At 33.6% G+C, this 17,112-nt stretch overlaps 1 protein-coding gene across 2 annotated transcripts in view; it reads right to left on the reverse strand.

Annotated features, from left to right (window-relative positions):
- LOC131066856 (nuclear poly(A) polymerase 3) overlaps positions 1-16,396 on the reverse strand; it is a 60,968-nt gene extending 44,572 nt beyond the window's left edge. The window contains exons 1-4 of one of the 2 annotated variants that reach the window (XM_059209646.1): positions 16,105-16,396; positions 15,629-15,926; positions 15,467-15,541; positions 4,070-4,177 (exon numbers count right to left, since the gene is read on the reverse strand). In XM_059209646.1, the coding sequence (XP_059065629.1) occupies positions 4,070-4,177; positions 15,467-15,541; positions 15,629-15,838 (393 nt within the window). In that variant the 5' untranslated portion in view covers positions 15,839-15,926; positions 16,105-16,396. The remainder of the gene's footprint in view (positions 1-4,069; positions 4,178-15,466; positions 15,542-15,628; positions 15,927-16,104) is intronic. The other variant, XM_058001729.2, reaches the window with a different exon arrangement.
- Positions 16,397-17,112: the final 716 nt, after the last annotated feature.

The raw sequence follows: 17,112 nt of genomic DNA on the forward strand, positions 1-17,112 counted from the left end.
AGCAAAGAAGGCAATTGCTAATTATTGGTACTCCTCTCACACGGCATTCCATGCTTCCAGAAATCCATATTGGCAACCCATGGTAGATGCTATTGCAGCTGTAGGTCCTAGGTTTCAAGCCCCATCTTATGAATCATTGAGGGTTGGTATGCTAAAAGATGTAGTAGAGGATGTTCAAGATGTTGTTAAACAACATCGGTTACAGTGGGCTAGAATTGGTTGCAGCATCATGTCAGATGGCTGGACAGACAGAAGGAACCGAACTCTCATTAACTTCCTTGTCTCTTGTGAGATTGGCATTGTTTTTTTTAAATTTGTGGATGCATCTAATATGATGAAATCCACAAATGTATTGTTTAAGATGTATGACGTGGTAGTTACAGATGTAGGGCCACAAAATGTGGTTCAATTTATCATAGATAATGTTGTTGTTTGTGTTGCTGCAGGGAGACTTATGACAGATAAATACCCTTCCATGTTTTTTACACCATGTGCAGCACATTGCCTTGACCTAACCCTAGAGGACATTGGAAAAATTGAGTGGGTTAAGGCAGCATTTCAGAAAGCTCACAAGGTTACCAAATTTGTTTATAATCACACGAGGGTTTTGGCTATAATGCACTCTTTCACAGGAGGCAAGGAGCTAGTTCGACTAGGGGTGACAAGATTTGCAACATATTTCTTTGCATTACAAACATTATGCGAACAAAAAGGTAATTTGAGGTGAATGTTTGTTTCAACTGAGTGGATGGAGTCTGGTTTCACAACTCAAGCAAATGGCATAGCAGTGGCAGAGTATATGTATTCTACCACCTTTAGGAATCTATTGAACAGATTGTAGAATTTTCAGAGCCTTCATTAAAAGTTTTGAGACTAGTGGATGGGGATAAACCCCCCATGGGATATGTGTATGAAGCCATGGATAGGGCCAAGGAGGTGATAAGGAGTAAGCTGGAAAATAATAGAGATAGGTATATGCCATTGTGGGACATAATTGATAGGAGATGGGATGGACAAATGCACACTCCTCTCCATGTTGCGGGATACTTTCTCGATCCTTTGTTATTCTATAAGACTGACTTCATGGAAATTGATGCTGAGATCAAACAAGGCTTCTTCAAGTGCATAGAAAAAATGTTTCCTGACTTGGAAAAATTTGATGCAACTACGATAGAGTTGGAAGTGTAAAAGCATGCTAAGGGTTTTCTCTCTTCTAGGGCTGATATACAAAGCAAAAAGACCATGCAAAGGTAGACTCTATAAACTTTTGACAATCTCTTTATTTTGCCAACATACTCATTAAGTTTGTTAAGATTATAAGATATTCTTAGTCTTACAATATCATCTCCATATAGTGTGTTTTTCAGCTGCCTGGTGGACTTCTTTTGGAGACGAAATACCAAATTTAAGGTGGATGGCAGTGCGCATTTGAGCCGATCGTGCAAATCATCAGCTTGTGAACATAATTGGAGTGTTTTTGAACACATTCATTCCAAGAAACGCAACCGCCTATCACAACAATGGCTGAATGACTTGGTATTTGTTCATCACAACCTCCGCTTGAAATTGTATTCACTATTCATTGTGTTTTTCACTTGTAAGGGAAACACTAATTTCTACATGGGCAAAATCAGGAACTATTGAGGAAGGCTTGCCAAATGACCTCAAAAAGATATATCCAAAGTGTGAGTTGATTGTTGCTGATGATGTTGATGATGATTATGTTGTTGTTGATCGTCCGCTTGAGACTGAAGATTTTGATATCATGAGGCAAGCCAACTTTGGTCCTCAATGGGTTGAACGAATTAGGACAGGCTCTCACCCGAGAGCTTCATCATCAGGGCCTCCTGCCCTCTAGCATGTCATTGCCTACATTTGATATTTTGGAATTTTGTACTTAGTTTACAAGTTGACTTTGTTCAAAGTCACAAACTATATTGTAATTGACATTTTGACATCTATCACCATCTAGATATTATTTATGTAGTATATTTTGTGCAAAATAATCAGTGATATGAATATAAACAACGAAAATCTATTTCCTGCAATTCATGTGTTCAAGTGTCTATTTTATTTACCTACATTATCTCTATGCTATGGAAATGCCCTAAAATATCAAAAAAATATAGTTTTTGATTGTTTTTCTGCAATTTTTTACGTTTTTTTGTAAATCCGATTTTTCCCCAATTTTTTGAAAAAATCTTGTACTTTTGTTTTGCCGATTAATTACCCAAACAATTATTGCTTCCTTGATATTGTTTATGAAATATTGTGCGGTTGAATTTAGTCAGAGTATTATACACATCTTTTTTTATCATGTTGTGTACTATGCTTTTGATTTTATATATGTAAACATAAGAAAAAATAGGTAATTTATGGTTCATACTTCATCGTGTGGCAACTTAGTGACTCATTGGGATGGATCTCTACATTAAGCTTGTTGAAATTCATCAACTCCGAAAATAATTGGATCTGAATTGATCATAATAAATGAAAGCTTTCCACTGAAGAGATATATAGAAAATGTCAGAACTTTCAAATGGTATTTGCATCCAACGCTCTTCCTGGTACAGCTTGAAGCACATCCAAATCCAAACAAACAAGTATATGCATCATCAGGTACAGCTTGAAGCACATAGAGGTTGAAAGAGAGACATCATTCTAGTTACAAAATGGCTATCCCAATCTTGACAACTGTTGACTACCTATATCACTAACATTAAAAAGACTCCTCCAAATTCACACTAGTTCCATTGTGTCTGTATAGTTTCATTTCAAAGTAGCCTAAACTGTAAAGTAAAAAAAAAAATTATCATTAGTCATCAGACACTCACTATATGAGCAACACGGTGTCTCTGACACAGTGTTGAATTGCATCATATTCCCAATTACTTAGAACATATATGGTTTCATTCTGAAACCGCCTAAAATGTAAAAGCAGAAATTACCATTTGTCACCAGACATTGCCTTCATGAGAAACATGGTACCTCTCTCAGATTGTTGAATTACAAGATATTCCCAAATACGTGCTTGAATCTTTAAATTCTACCATGTTATGAATGCTAGATTGGATTGAAGCAAGGTTAAAATCTTTGGATCTTAGATTAAGACAATAAAACGTAATATGAAACCTTTCTGATCATTTGAATAGCTAAGGAGAAAGGCCAAGAGGCACAAAACAAAACATTAGCCTTGAAAAATATTATACAATTTCATAAAAAGGTAATACTGCTTATTTACGCTCCAAAACTTGTCACATCTAATAAAATCATAATAGGCATATTTAGTAAACAAGGGAAACCAATAGAACAAAAAAGTGAGATTTTTAAAATGATAAAAAAAAAAATACACATGGCATAAACTTTAAGGAAAACTAAATGCAGGTTCATGTTACATTTCAAGCATGAAATCTTTTCCATGTCCTTGTTCAATGTTGTATATTGTCAACTGGAGAAATGGCATTACACATGATGATAGGAAACAGCAGGATGAGTAATTTTTTGTTGAAAAACTACAACATTAAAAGTTTGAATGCACATGATATTATAGATCATGCTAGCTTTGTTTTTTTACAGAGCTATGACAATGCTCAATAACTAGACTGCAACCACACTAGGAATAAAACATCACACTCACTCAGCGAAGGGAAATTTACAATGGCAAGAACAAATTTGATAGTATTGTTTCTAACATAATTCAATATACTACTTACAATCACCAAGTTTCCCTCAAAAGCTCAATATTTGAAGGAACCATTCATACATTTTCTACTCCATCTTAGAGCTTTCCTCTCTTTTCCTTAGCAGCCGCCTATGAAGAATAAAAACATCTCTACCGTACCAAAGATGAAATCAAAGGCCAAGCAAATTTCATAGTAATTTAATTTCTTATATAATGTTATCTAAGATTTTTCCATTCGTCAGCACCTGCAAACCTTGTTTACTGCTTCAGCTCAGATATTTCAAATGGAATGTTATCATGCTTATGGTACACAACATATTGATCCTACCCAAAAGACTAAAGAGTCAAGACTATAATAAAGAATGTTTAGAGAGTCAAATGTCTTACCCCTAAATGATAAGATCCAAAGGGGAATATTTTTGCATTAGAGCTTTCTTTCAGGTCTTCTGAAAGTCGTCTTTGCCAAGCTACTTTCTTCACCCAGCGTTTCACAATCTATAAAATGAAAACATAAGCGTGTTATTGATTTTGTGCTCTACAAATTGTCCCAGCTTCCCAACAGCCTATTTCCTTTCCCCTTACGGAAATAAAATCCCCATCCATCATATAATATTGAATTAAAAAAGACATTGAGAGATGCATATTTAATAGTCTTATCCAGAAATAAGCTAAAAGAACATGTAAAGAACAGTAAGAATCAATAGATACTTCCATTCACACATTAGATAATAGATATATTGACCTTACAATTTCATTAAACTTAACATAAGCCCAAGCTAAGATCCCTCTGAATAAGACTAGCTCACTTGAAATTGCTACACATATGCCTCTATAGATTAATAAAACAGTTTCACCATTTCCAAATTTCACAACCTACAATATATTGGCAATGTATGAATCTTTAATTGTCTTCAATATCTACTTAAAAAAAATTCAATAGAAGTGCAATGAAACAGTTTCAACGTTTCACAAACTAATGCTGCAGTGTCTTGGCAATGCATGAACCTTTAATTGTTTTCTATATATTTCACCGTTTCCAAATTTCACAACGTAAAGCTACAGCATCTTGACATTCCATGAATCTTTAATTGTTGTCTAGACTCTATATGGCATAGATTATTAAAAGAGTTTCAACATTTTCGAATTTCACAACCTAATGCTGCAATGTATTGGCAAGGTATGAATCTTTATTTGTCTTCCATATCTGCATAAATTTATTTTCAAGTTTTCAACAGAAGTGCAGTGAAAAAAAGTTATTAAATAAAACATTAGTAAAAATTGAAGGATACTGACTCCAGCCAAAGGTTGAAATGTGGAGATAAATCTGCAGCACTGCCATTTTCAAATCCTAATGGAAGTTGCAGAGCCTGTTTGCAGACATTGGAGATGAAGTTGTGTAAAACCATTCTACTGCTGTACAGCCAAGATCAATCTGACAACATAACCATGATTTTTCTATTCTCTTCTGATTGAATAAAACATGGAAGTGTTAAGACTGAGCAATGACAACTGCTTGGATCCCAAAAGTATATTGAAGAACAAAACTACTTTCAAAAAGGATTTACTGGATCACTGACTTAACCAAAACTTAACAGTAAAAGCCATGCATCGTAGGGCCAGAAGAATGACAAATTGTGCAATTCTTTTCCTTTGAAAAATATACGTAAGTTTATTTTTCAAGATGACCACTATTTTTACAGCTAGAAGAGCTTGAAACTTTTGGCATCTGAAATTAGCAGACCATATAATATCTAGAATGGAATCATTTGAATTAATATTGACTCTTTGCAAGTGAGAGGCAGGGCAGGGTTGGAAGATCTCCTTGCTTTTGTGCAGAGGGGATCTTGTAAATGTGACCCTTTATCTACTTTTCTTTCTTTATTTGAGAGATATATGATGCCTTGTTTCAAAAAGAGAACAAAAAGAACAACATCTAAAAGAGTATAATAAAAATCGTTGCTAAGATATTTGTTTAAGTAAAAGCTCTTATATAGTGATTTGCATACTTTTAAAGGCATAAAAGACATAGGACTTCTTACAAATGTTAAGTATTTAGCTCAGTTTGGAACTTCTGCACAGGTTCAGCGTGAGCATGCAAGTAATTCAAGTGATTTGTATTTTGTAATTCACTCAAGTGATTAAAGTGAAAAGTATTTTATTTAGTTAAATAAGTCTAATAAAGTGACAATAATCAAGACTTATCTTCCAAGTCTCTCCTGCCTGAAATAAGATTTTCATTTTGGAAGATTAGATATTTTAGCTGAATAGTATAAATAGATGCACGATATAAGTTCAATAACTCAGAACAGTGTAATATTTCCATGAAACTGAAGTACTAGTTGAAAGTGATAGCTTAAAATGAACTATGCATCTAGTTATAGGGATCCAAACATGACTGGAAAAAAACTCTGAATTGGGAAGATAGCTAAATTTCATTACCAACAAGATCATGTTATGTTTGCAATAGGTGGAGGGGGAGATGCATATTGAATAGGTAGGGAGGGAGAGAGAGGAAAGGAGAGAAATAAAGAGAGGAGAGACAAGCACAAAGATATAAAAGGAGGGAGTGATAAAGAAAGATGGAAGGAGTGAGGAAGAGGGAGAGGGAGAAATAGAGATAGAAAGAGGGAGACAATGAGAGGGGGAGATGGAGACATAGAAAGATAAAGATACAAGAAGTGATATATAGAGAGAGCTAGAAGGATAGAGAGAGAGAGAGAGAGAGAGAGAGAGAGAGAGAGAGAGAGATAATGAGATATAGATAGAGAGGGAGAGGAAGAGATGGGAAGATCAAGCTAGAGGGAGCAAGAGAGGAATAAAGGAGGTAATAGAGAGAAGAAGAGAGAAGGGGGAGAGATAGAGATAGAGATAGATAGAAGATAGAGAAATAAAAAGATATAGAAAGAGGGAGTAACACAGAGAGGAAAGAGAGGGAGAGGTATAGATAAGGAGAGATGGGGATAGAACGAGGGAGTGATAGAGATAGACATAGTGGGAAAGAGAGAGAGAGAGAGAGAGAGAGAGAGAGAGAGAGAAATTAAATGTATTACATAAATTTAAATTTAAATTTAAAATATAGTTGTTCTAATAAGATAAATAATTATAAATTAAATTAATTCTAATAACTTTTAACCATTATTTGTGATTTCATAAAAAGAAAAATAATTAAAAATAAATTTCAAACATAAATCTAAAATAAAAATAAAAATAGAATAAACTAAATGCAAAGTCAAAATATATGAAAATGCAAATATTAATAAAAATAATAATTTAAAAAATTTATAATGAATGATAAACATTTTAAATTGAAAAATAATTAAATAAAAAATAAAACTAATTTTTTCAATCTATTAAAACCAAAATATTAATAAAATATGTACCTAAAAAATATAATTAATAGATTACAAACAACATTAACATTAATTGAATCACAATGTAAATCCCGACCTTAAGATTTATCATATCTTGAATAATGCATAATGCAGTTAGTTAGGGTATGTTCTCGCATTATTTAGATCAAATGTTTGGATATTGTATTGTGTCTAATAACTTAACTATAACTATGGTTTTTTCTTTTTTCAATTGGTTCTTTGTGCACCTTGGGCTAGAATTAAACCATAATTAAGTATTATAAAGGTTATGGTTAGGATTATTATAAATTTGACATTAATAATAAATATTTTAAGAAACTTCAAGTACCAATTCTTTTTGTATGTGTGATTAAGTATTATTGAATCTGAAATTATTAATCAAATGACTGCAATATTTTTTAAGCTTACAATTATCTCTAAAATTATAATAAATTGTAATTTTTAAAATTCATAAACATTTATTATCTAATACAAATAAATTAAATTAAATTAAATCTTCATTTGAAAATAAATCAACAATGACTAATTATAATTTTAGAATAAGTTAAAACTAAAATATAAATTTTAAACTAACTTTCAATTCTAATTTATTCCTTTTTGCATGCAAATAATGTCATATTAGAACTTTTAAATGATTAGTAAATTAAAAAAAATTAAATATATCATATATAAAATAGATATATATTAACTAAAAAATATTCTATAAAAAAATCAATTTTAACAAGAAAATTAACTTTAAATAAATAAATAAATTATGAATCTAATTATAAAAAAACATTGTATTTTATCAAATGAAATTGTTTTTAAACAAATTCTAAGATTTAATACTGTTTTAAATAAAATTTTGTGGGATTTTTGTTGCTTTTTTATCTAATAGCTATAAACATTTCAAATGTCTTCCACGCCTCTAAGATGATATCAACCATGGATCCTCCAATTGAACTTGTAAAGCTCACATAGGGAACGACTTCGGTGTAATTAACAATGTGACAGTTTCATGAGAAAATGTTGAGAGACTAAAAAGTTATGCATTAACCTTCATTTGATGGATTGGTGGATTTATCAAACAAACCGATAAGGTCTCCAAGTGTGACATTAAGCACTTTCCAAATTTTTGGAAACTCCTATTAGAATCCAACAGTGCAAGTGATTGGCATCGACAAAATAAAAATCATTGTGCTACTATCTCTTTCCAATGAGTTGCAAGTAAGAAATCTTATATCTCTTCGCAAGGCGTAGGTTTAGGTACATTATTTTCCCTTGTGAAAAATGAAGGTAATATGAAGCTTTAAAATAGTAGACTTTTGTTGAAGGCATGATTACAATTATTTTGATTTTGAGCTATCATTTACGGAATGCAATGATTGCATCATATATGAACAATGGTCGTTTTGCTCTCCCAAAGCAATACATTTGGAGGAGGCATATTAAATGCTTGTTTTAAAGTTCCAAAATTATGAAGAGCATTCCAAACAGTTATGAAAGGATTTGAACACTTTGTAATTATTTATATCATAATAATTGGTAATCAAAGAAGTTGCGGATGACAATCAAAATTGTTGTTGAAGTTGTGAATTCCCCTCTAAATATCAATAACAAAGGCAAAATTAAAACTCATAGGCACTTAAAAAAAAGTTACTAATCTCATAGGCACGGAAAATTGATGAGTAAATTCACAAATAAAGTAACCCATCGGTGGTAGCTTACAAGTTTGACCTACTCCAGATTGCCGACATGAGTTGTGATGTTGTGAGAGTTGTTTTATCTAAGTTGGCCAGTACTTCCGGAATGCCAATGAAGCCTATGATGTTTTGAATTGCATCTGAAACGCTCATAAAGGAATCTATGGAAGAAGATATCGGTTTCAAGTTGTGAATTGCTTGTGGAATGTCAATGAAGAGAATCAAAACTATGTGAAGAAGATATTAAGCGGTTATAACTGTCCATGTAAAAAAAGAAAGCCTTCAAATGTCTACAACTGCCATCAAAGCTCAGGTATAATGCCAAATTTGCGACATTCTCCAACATCCCCGCAGCCTGTGACAAACTGAGAGCTCTAGAATACGATGTAATTCAAAGAGACAAGGAATGTGGACCTTTCTCAGCTGTTGTGGTTGCAACTGCTCTAGTCAACATGCATGCACGTGTGGAAGCGGAGAAAAAGCTTGTGAATTGTTTGTCAGGAATCTTGTCATCGCAAGGCATGCTATGATTGCAGGTCTGCACAAAGTGAAATGTTAAATGGCTTGAGAAACTTTCCAGCAAATGCAATTCACAATTGCAAAGCCGAAATCCATGACCTATGGCAGCATCCTCCCTGCTCAAGCCAAAATGAGGGCCAAAACAAGAGTTTTAAACAATGTATGAACATCCAACAAAGCACAAAGGATAGAGGAACTTTTTCAGCTGTTGTAGTTGCAACTGCGCTGGTAGACATTTTGCAAAATGAGAAAGAATAAATAGGGTGCAAGCTGTCCGAAAGAATGCCTCAACGAAATGTGGTCTCGTGGCCACAAATGCAAGTAAAGATTACTGGCAATGCTAAATAAAACAATCTGAAAAATAGGTTTGCATTATAATAATGTGCATTGCATTGGATATCTATTATAATAATGTGCATTGCATCGGATATCTAGTATTAATGAAGGGACATCCATCAAAGCATAACAAAAGGTGGGATTTTTGTCAGATGTTACGATTGGGAATGCTCTGGCCAACATGCATGCAAAATGGAAGCTTAGATGAGGTGAAGGAGCTGTTTGAAGGCAGCAATCTCATAGTATGCTATGATTGCGAGACATATAAAAATGGATCTATTGAGACAAGAATGGGTAAACAAGTTTATTCAAAGCGCCGAAACAAAGGCAAATTAAATGTGCATCGCTGTTTTGTGCAACTTAATAACTCTATTCAAGTTGCCAATGTAGGTTGTGGAGTCTATTAGAATAATATCTTTCTCTTTGTGTTATTAATGGTCATTTAAGTTGTTTCTAATTTAGCCTCTAGTTAACGATTATTTAGAAACATCGTCTTTGTAACTCTATATAAAGGAGCTTTGTCTCATTGATTAATTGAACAACATCGATTCTTTGAAATCCATATGCTTTTGCATCTGTATTATGTTATCAAAGCCTTGGTTATTTTTGAAATAATTTTTCAATTAAAAATTCGTCATGAATTTTTAACAGTTTTTTTTGAAAAATTTCTTTGTTTATTCGAAATTGCTACTTTGGCAGTTCGTTTTGGCTACAGCTACTAGGGTTTTTTGGCTATTTCCTGCCCTCTCCCGCAACCCGTCTCTCCTACATTTCGCGCAACCACGCAACTTTCCCGCCTGCAGATTTATTTTTTTTCTGCCTTTTTTGGACGAAAATCTGCATTTTCGGCTAGGGTTTTGACCCTCCGGATTCAGTCGAAAAAAATTTCTGAGCACAGATTCGTGGTGGGTTTGTCGAGATCTCAACTGGGTCGTCATCAGAATTTTTTGGGTGCTTCGATTTTCGTGCCTCGATTTTTGAGCCAGTGGATCCAGATTCCGACAGCAGATTCTTTCTGGGTTTTTCGCAAGGATTTCTGGGTTGTCTTTGGATTTTTCTGGGTCAGCCAGAATTTTTTCTTGAAATTCATGTCTGTCCTACTTCATTTTTTGAAGTTTGTACCTGCATCTGCCTCTATTTCTGCATTGGGATTCGATTTTTTTTAATTCCGTGCCAATGCCTCTTCTCAGTTTTTTCGTTTTCCATGCATTGGGAAACGTGCAAGATGGTGTCATTGACCAACTTGGTGGTGGAAGGTAGTAAGGTTTTGTGTACTTAGCATCTTCTTAGTACCTCGTTTTTCGTGCCTCAAAAAGCGTGAAGATGGCTTATGGGCATCGATATTCGTTTCGGTTTTTAATATTTTTTAACCTAAAAAAAATTCTGATGGGTTTTAATATTTTTTTCCCTTGAAAAAATCTGTGGGTTTTAATAATTTTGTCCTAAAAAATTATCTGTGGGTTTTTAAATATTTTTTGTCCCTGTAAAAAAAAAAAAAAAAAAAATCACGAGGGTTTATGATTTTTTCCTGAAAAATTGTACTTTGCTGCAGTCTGTTTTTAGTCGCACCTGGAGTTGTGCGAACATCTGCACTAGTCTCTTATTTGCAGTCTATTTTTGGGCATCTTGCTCATCTGCAATAGTTTGGAGGTTTGCCGATTTTTTCCTCAAAATCGTGACAGCTATTCTTGATCTGTCTCTGGTTACAGGGAGGGACAGTTCTCCAACATCAGGTTGGACGGTTGGTGTTGTTTTGGGTATCTCCAGAAGTTCTGCAGTTTCTGGGAGGGTTGGTGGCAGACTCTTCTCAAGTGGCAGAGTTAGCGGCAGGCTCTTGTCTTTTGTTGCAGCATGTTCTGAGAAGAAGGGGGCAACCTTCTTTGTTATTTCTGTTGGTAGTTAGAACGATGACCATTAAGGGAGGGTATTAGAATAATATCTTTCTCTTTGTGCTATTAATGGTCATTTAAGTTGTTTCTAATTTAGCCTCTAGTTAACGATTGTTTCTTTTAGAAACATGGTCTTTGTAACTCTATATAAAGGAGCTTTGTCTCCTTGATTAATTGAACAACATCGATTCTTTGAAATCCATATGCTTTTGCATATGTATTAGAGTCGCCATTAAATGCAAATGTTCTGTATTAGAGTCGCCATTAAATGCAGATGTTAAGTGAATTTAGTTCCAAAAGCACTCATCAGTCTCCAAAAAAATTTTAAGAACTTCTAACATGTCGAGGAAGACTTGAGAGATAACATTGTAATAACATTATTTTGCTTATGAAGTCGTATATTTTAGAAGAAGAAAAGTTAGTTACAGCTATCAAAGAAGCAAGAGTGATTCTTATTCTCACACAAGCCACACAGGGTACCTTCAAAATGGATTTGTTGAAAAGGTTATTGAAACTTTCAACGCATGCACTTACAAATAGGGAAACACAAGGCATGTGAGTTGTCTAGCAGAATGCCTCACAAAGAAATGTGATCTCATGGGATGCAACGATTGTAGTATATTCACAAAATAGATTTGTTGAAAAGGCTATAGAAACTTTCAAGCAAATGCAATCAGCAGGGCCATCTTTGAAAGCATATAATTATGACAGTGCTCATGGAAAGATAGCTCTCACTATGATGAACGTGGCTATCATGGAACAAGGTGATGCACCAGTTTTACCTCCAAATTGTTTATCTGAAGACCCAGAAAGAGTTAATAAATTTCAGAGGAAGGCAAGGGTAACATTGATCTCAATGGAAATCATTAGGGATGTATTTCCAGATACTAGAGAAACCTTAAGGGTTCCCCAAAAACTGTACATGTGGATCAAATGTCCGGTGCGTCAACTACTCTGTTTACATTACAAATTGAACGTGGAATTGAATGGGGCTCTATAAAAGAGTTGTTGGATCAAAACATGAAGAATTCTGTAAACTCAGAAGATGGTAGATTTTATGATGCAAGATGGGAATGACTTGGTAGAAGGCATTGTTTGCTAGCAATCGAATGAATGGCTTCATCTCCAAAAACATATAAAAAAAATTGACCTGCATGTGGGGAGGTTTTGAGAGAAGTGTCTCTTCTCGAACTCCGAGCACAATATACAAAAAAAACAAAAAAAAAACCAAATTCACTACAAATGGCAAGCACACATTGGAAAGAGGAGTTTGAAATATCAGCTAAGACAATAAATGCAGTCACCATGCGGTTGCATATAAAAGCCTTACAAGGTAATATTGATATATGGCATTTTCTCTACCTCTGTGATTAAGTCTATGACAGAGTGAACCATAAAAGAAAAGTTTGGAACGTCATGCTTTATTAGCAATGATGACAAAGTTATGCATTTCAACAAAGGAGAAATACCGTTGCTCCCGTCTTTTGGTGGAGGTGCACTTGATATTCTTTATGTCAATCACTAACATACCAATCTATAGGCATGTTGCAACACTTGAGTTTTTTAATCCTTATGGAGAACCTCAGGATATTCTATTCTTTTCAACAGAAGGCTGTAAGTTTTAAGTCCTTAACTACCTTGATGCTGAGATGGTTACAAGTACAAGTGGAGCTGACAGAAATGGACAAGCACCCTGACAAAACCAATATCATGTTCTTTCTTCAACGTATTGAGTTTTAAGTTGCCTTTTGTAAAAATGACTTATGTTACTCATTGTAAGCAAAGGTTAGGAAACAAACCTTATTTCTATAAAAATGGTGTAAACCTTAACCCAATAAGGATTATTATTTACTGAAGCAATTGTATATCAGAAAGGTAGTTATTGGGTAGTTGCTAGGTAGTTGATGGGTAATTATTAAGAGGAAGCCTATAAATACAAGCTATTTTGTACTGTGAAGGGACTTTTTTCAGAGGGGAAAAACTTTGGAGAACTTTTTAGAAAGGTTATATTAGGACTTTTGGCTTGACACTTTGACCTAAGGGTTTTTAAATTTGAATATTTTCAAAATGATAATAAAGTTCATGCATTTAAATTGTAAGCCCTGATTATTATTGCTGATTTCTCCTATGTTAAATTAGTAATATCTTTGTGTAATTGTGGAATCCATTGGTTTTCAATTCAAATGATATATGTAATTGACGAAACACAAACAAACCCTGGTATCTTGGTTTGAATGTGTTAAGATAACTTGTTTCGTTGTATGTTGAAATTCATTTTCCTCCTTTCATCTTTATTGCATATCAAACATATTGGTTATAGTACCCTTTTGTAATTTAATATCGATTAGAAATTATCAATCGATATTCAATGATTCATATGTCTATCGTTAGATCTTTTGTTATTCATTTTCCCCTAGTTTTGTCTTTCCTCCTTTTTGAACTTTCAGGTTAAGAGTACACAAAAATCTAAAAAACCCAATCATACAAGGGAGCTGCCCCTCTCAAACACAGAGGAAGATTGAGATTTTGTTGCAATCTCTCTAACTGTTGGCACATTTGTCACTACCCATTGGGCGAGTCACTTTAGAATCTACAATAGACAAATCTGTTTACCAACACAAAGGCAATAATCTTAATGAAAAGGTGTGACTCTCTGAAATTGGAGGATATAAAGGGGACTGCCTTTCATTTGTGGAAGACATCAGTGGAGAATAATTGATTCAGAAATTCATCATAGAATATTAATTCATTCAGCTATGAACAAAATCAGAAATCAATTTATAAAATCATCACTCACCAATACATCAAATCATCAAGCATTAAATCATCACCAATGAATCCATCAAAGGAAATAAAAAAATCAAGCAAACAAACCAACAATCAATCAATCATACAAACATCAATCATTCAAATATCCATCATTCAAACATCAACTATTCAAGAATCAATTCATTCAAGCATCATAAGCATCCACTCATCAATTCTTCAAGAAATGTCAATAAAGAGAAATCAAGTGGTCAGTAATAATCTAGCACATGCATTAAGATATCGGTTTTGAATTTCTAGTTAGCATTTGCAAATCGGAAGGGCAAAATCCCTTCCGGACTCACAAGAATTGGAAGGACGAAAACACTATCATGCTCTTATGGAGTTTGGACAAAAACCCAAATCTTGTCCACAAGGACGAAAACTCTCCAAGGTGGGCTAAGAGTTGGAAGATAACAATATTTTCGTGCTCTTTGGCAAGCTAGGGATGAGATCCTAGGTATTGTCACTGTTGAGTTAAGGACGAAACCCTCTAATTGAGCAGATTTGCAAAGTATTTCCGAAGAATTCACAATTTGATTAATTGAGTATTGTGTTATGATTTATTGATCTGAGTATTATTGATCTTTGACAAGCCATTATCATCAAAGTTTGAAGGGGAATTATAGCAGAAAATCAAGATAAGTTCTATTTTCAGAATTATTCATAGATTTATAAATTGAAATCATAATAAAATTTCATCATTTTTTATAAAGTTATATTTATAAATATAATGCAATTCGCATCTTAAGTTGGAAGTATTGTTTTAGGGCAAAAATCAAGAATATCCCAAAAAGGGACATTACAGCTAGTGTAATTCTTCTTACTGTATTCCTTCTGAGGTTCAATATTCTATTATTCTTAGTTTCTTACTAATTCTTTCATAGCTGTTGTTTTCATTTTAATTGAATTTATTAATGTTACTTCCTATTCTACATATACTCGTGAGAGATATGTTGCACCCTGTCTTTCAAGTGAGTTAGCATATTTGGTTTAATGATAATTCAAGTGTGATTTCAAATTTTGAGCTAGAACAACAATTTGAGGGCCTTGATTTGTCTACTTTCCGTAGCAACCATTAAAATTAAGGTGCTATCAAAACAAGTGGAAGGGTCTACGAAATTCACAGCATTACTGATTATAAAGGACGAAAACCCAACAAGAAAAAAGAGTGAACATAACCTGTTCCAGTTGATGCAGCACATTTCGCCTCTTGGTGGCTTCTTCGGTTGAAATCAGTTCTGCGTCACCCAGAAACTGAAAGGCAAATAAGGAAAAAATTAGAGAAACAAACAAACAGGCAGAGCAAATGAATAATCGTGAACATAGAGAAAACATACGCACCTTTTCCAGAGCATGTGTCCTGACAATGTCCATTTCCGAAGGAAAATCCCAATATGGTGCTCTAGGAGGAGGAACATCGAATAACATTACTCTAGAAGCAGGAGGAGGTACTGCTATGAAGGATGTCGGTGCTGCTGCAGTTACATGGGGCGGAGGCATGATATTCACACTTCGTCCTCCTGGAATATTATGTCCCATTTGGGGTCTCATGATGGCTCTCTAGTACTAGGATTAGCACCACTCTGCCCCCTCTCTACTATTTGTACTAAATGATGATGTCCCCGCTTTATCTTCTTACCTTCAAATCAAATCATTCCAAGAAATGCAATGAATGGGCTGCTCACAGCTAAATCACTGTTTCAGAGAATTGGGTTTACAGTAACGCATTCTAAATGTAATAAGCCAAGAAAACCATCAATACATTAATCATTGCATTGAAACAGAATTGGAGCCACAAACTCTTCATGTATTGTTACCTGCACTATGATGAAGAGCAGAATTGTTTGAACGAGAGAAGCGCAAAGGGTTTTAAACTTGACAATTCACGCTTAACCCCTCAAAGGCAATCGCGATGGCAATAACCTTGGTCTTTGGCAAGAGAAACAATTATTCTGTATGTACACGGATATATACAACTCCCAGCGCCCAGAGTGATTGCCCGATTTCACTTTCTTTTGGATTTGAATTCACAGACCTAGGTGCCTACGCGTATGCTTCAAAAGAAAATAATTGTTCCAATTAAGTGGCATAAAAATGCCTAGCGCATCTTTCTCTTCTTCCGATCTTTCTAGTTAAACGTAACCTTCCGAAAGTGATGGGTAAGTTCTTGCCAATGTAATATGTTTGAAAAATAATATTAAAGTTTATAATTATTTTGTTCAGCTTATATATTTTTTTAGATTTATTAGAAATATAATTATTAAATGTATTTTGTGATGATTCATTCAAAATATAGATATATGAAATTTGTATTAGAGTTGTCTTTCCTTGTCAATTTTATTGTGTTTTGTTTTTTCTATTTTATCATATTCATTTAATGCTTAGATAAATTAGCATACACTCATAGTAATTTATGTAAATGTGGTAGAACGTTTATAATTGAATGTATTTATATTTTATCATAATTAGGTTACAAAGGTGATGCAACTATAATAGAATTAAACGTATTTTGTTCTTGTAAAATATTAGATCAACTCAATTTCTTAAATATGAAGATGTTGTAGTGATTAAGGGCGTAAATAAGAATTTATCTAATTTAGGTTTACTTGAAAGATTGCAAAATCATAATACACTATAATGTATGTTCTATATATTGAAATTAAGATAATATAAAAATAAATTATGATTAATAGGTTCGTATTAAAAAATCAAGAAGAATTTCAAATTATAACAATATGATGCATAATAAATAATTAAAAAATGTTAAGAATTTAATAAAAAAATTATTAAAAATATGATCTAGATAGAAAATGAGAAAGGAAGAA

This window comes from Cryptomeria japonica, chromosome 8 (genome assembly GCF_030272615.1).
Source record: "Cryptomeria japonica chromosome 8, Sugi_1.0, whole genome shotgun sequence".
Taxonomy (NCBI): Eukaryota; Viridiplantae; Streptophyta; class Pinopsida; order Cupressales; family Cupressaceae; genus Cryptomeria; species Cryptomeria japonica.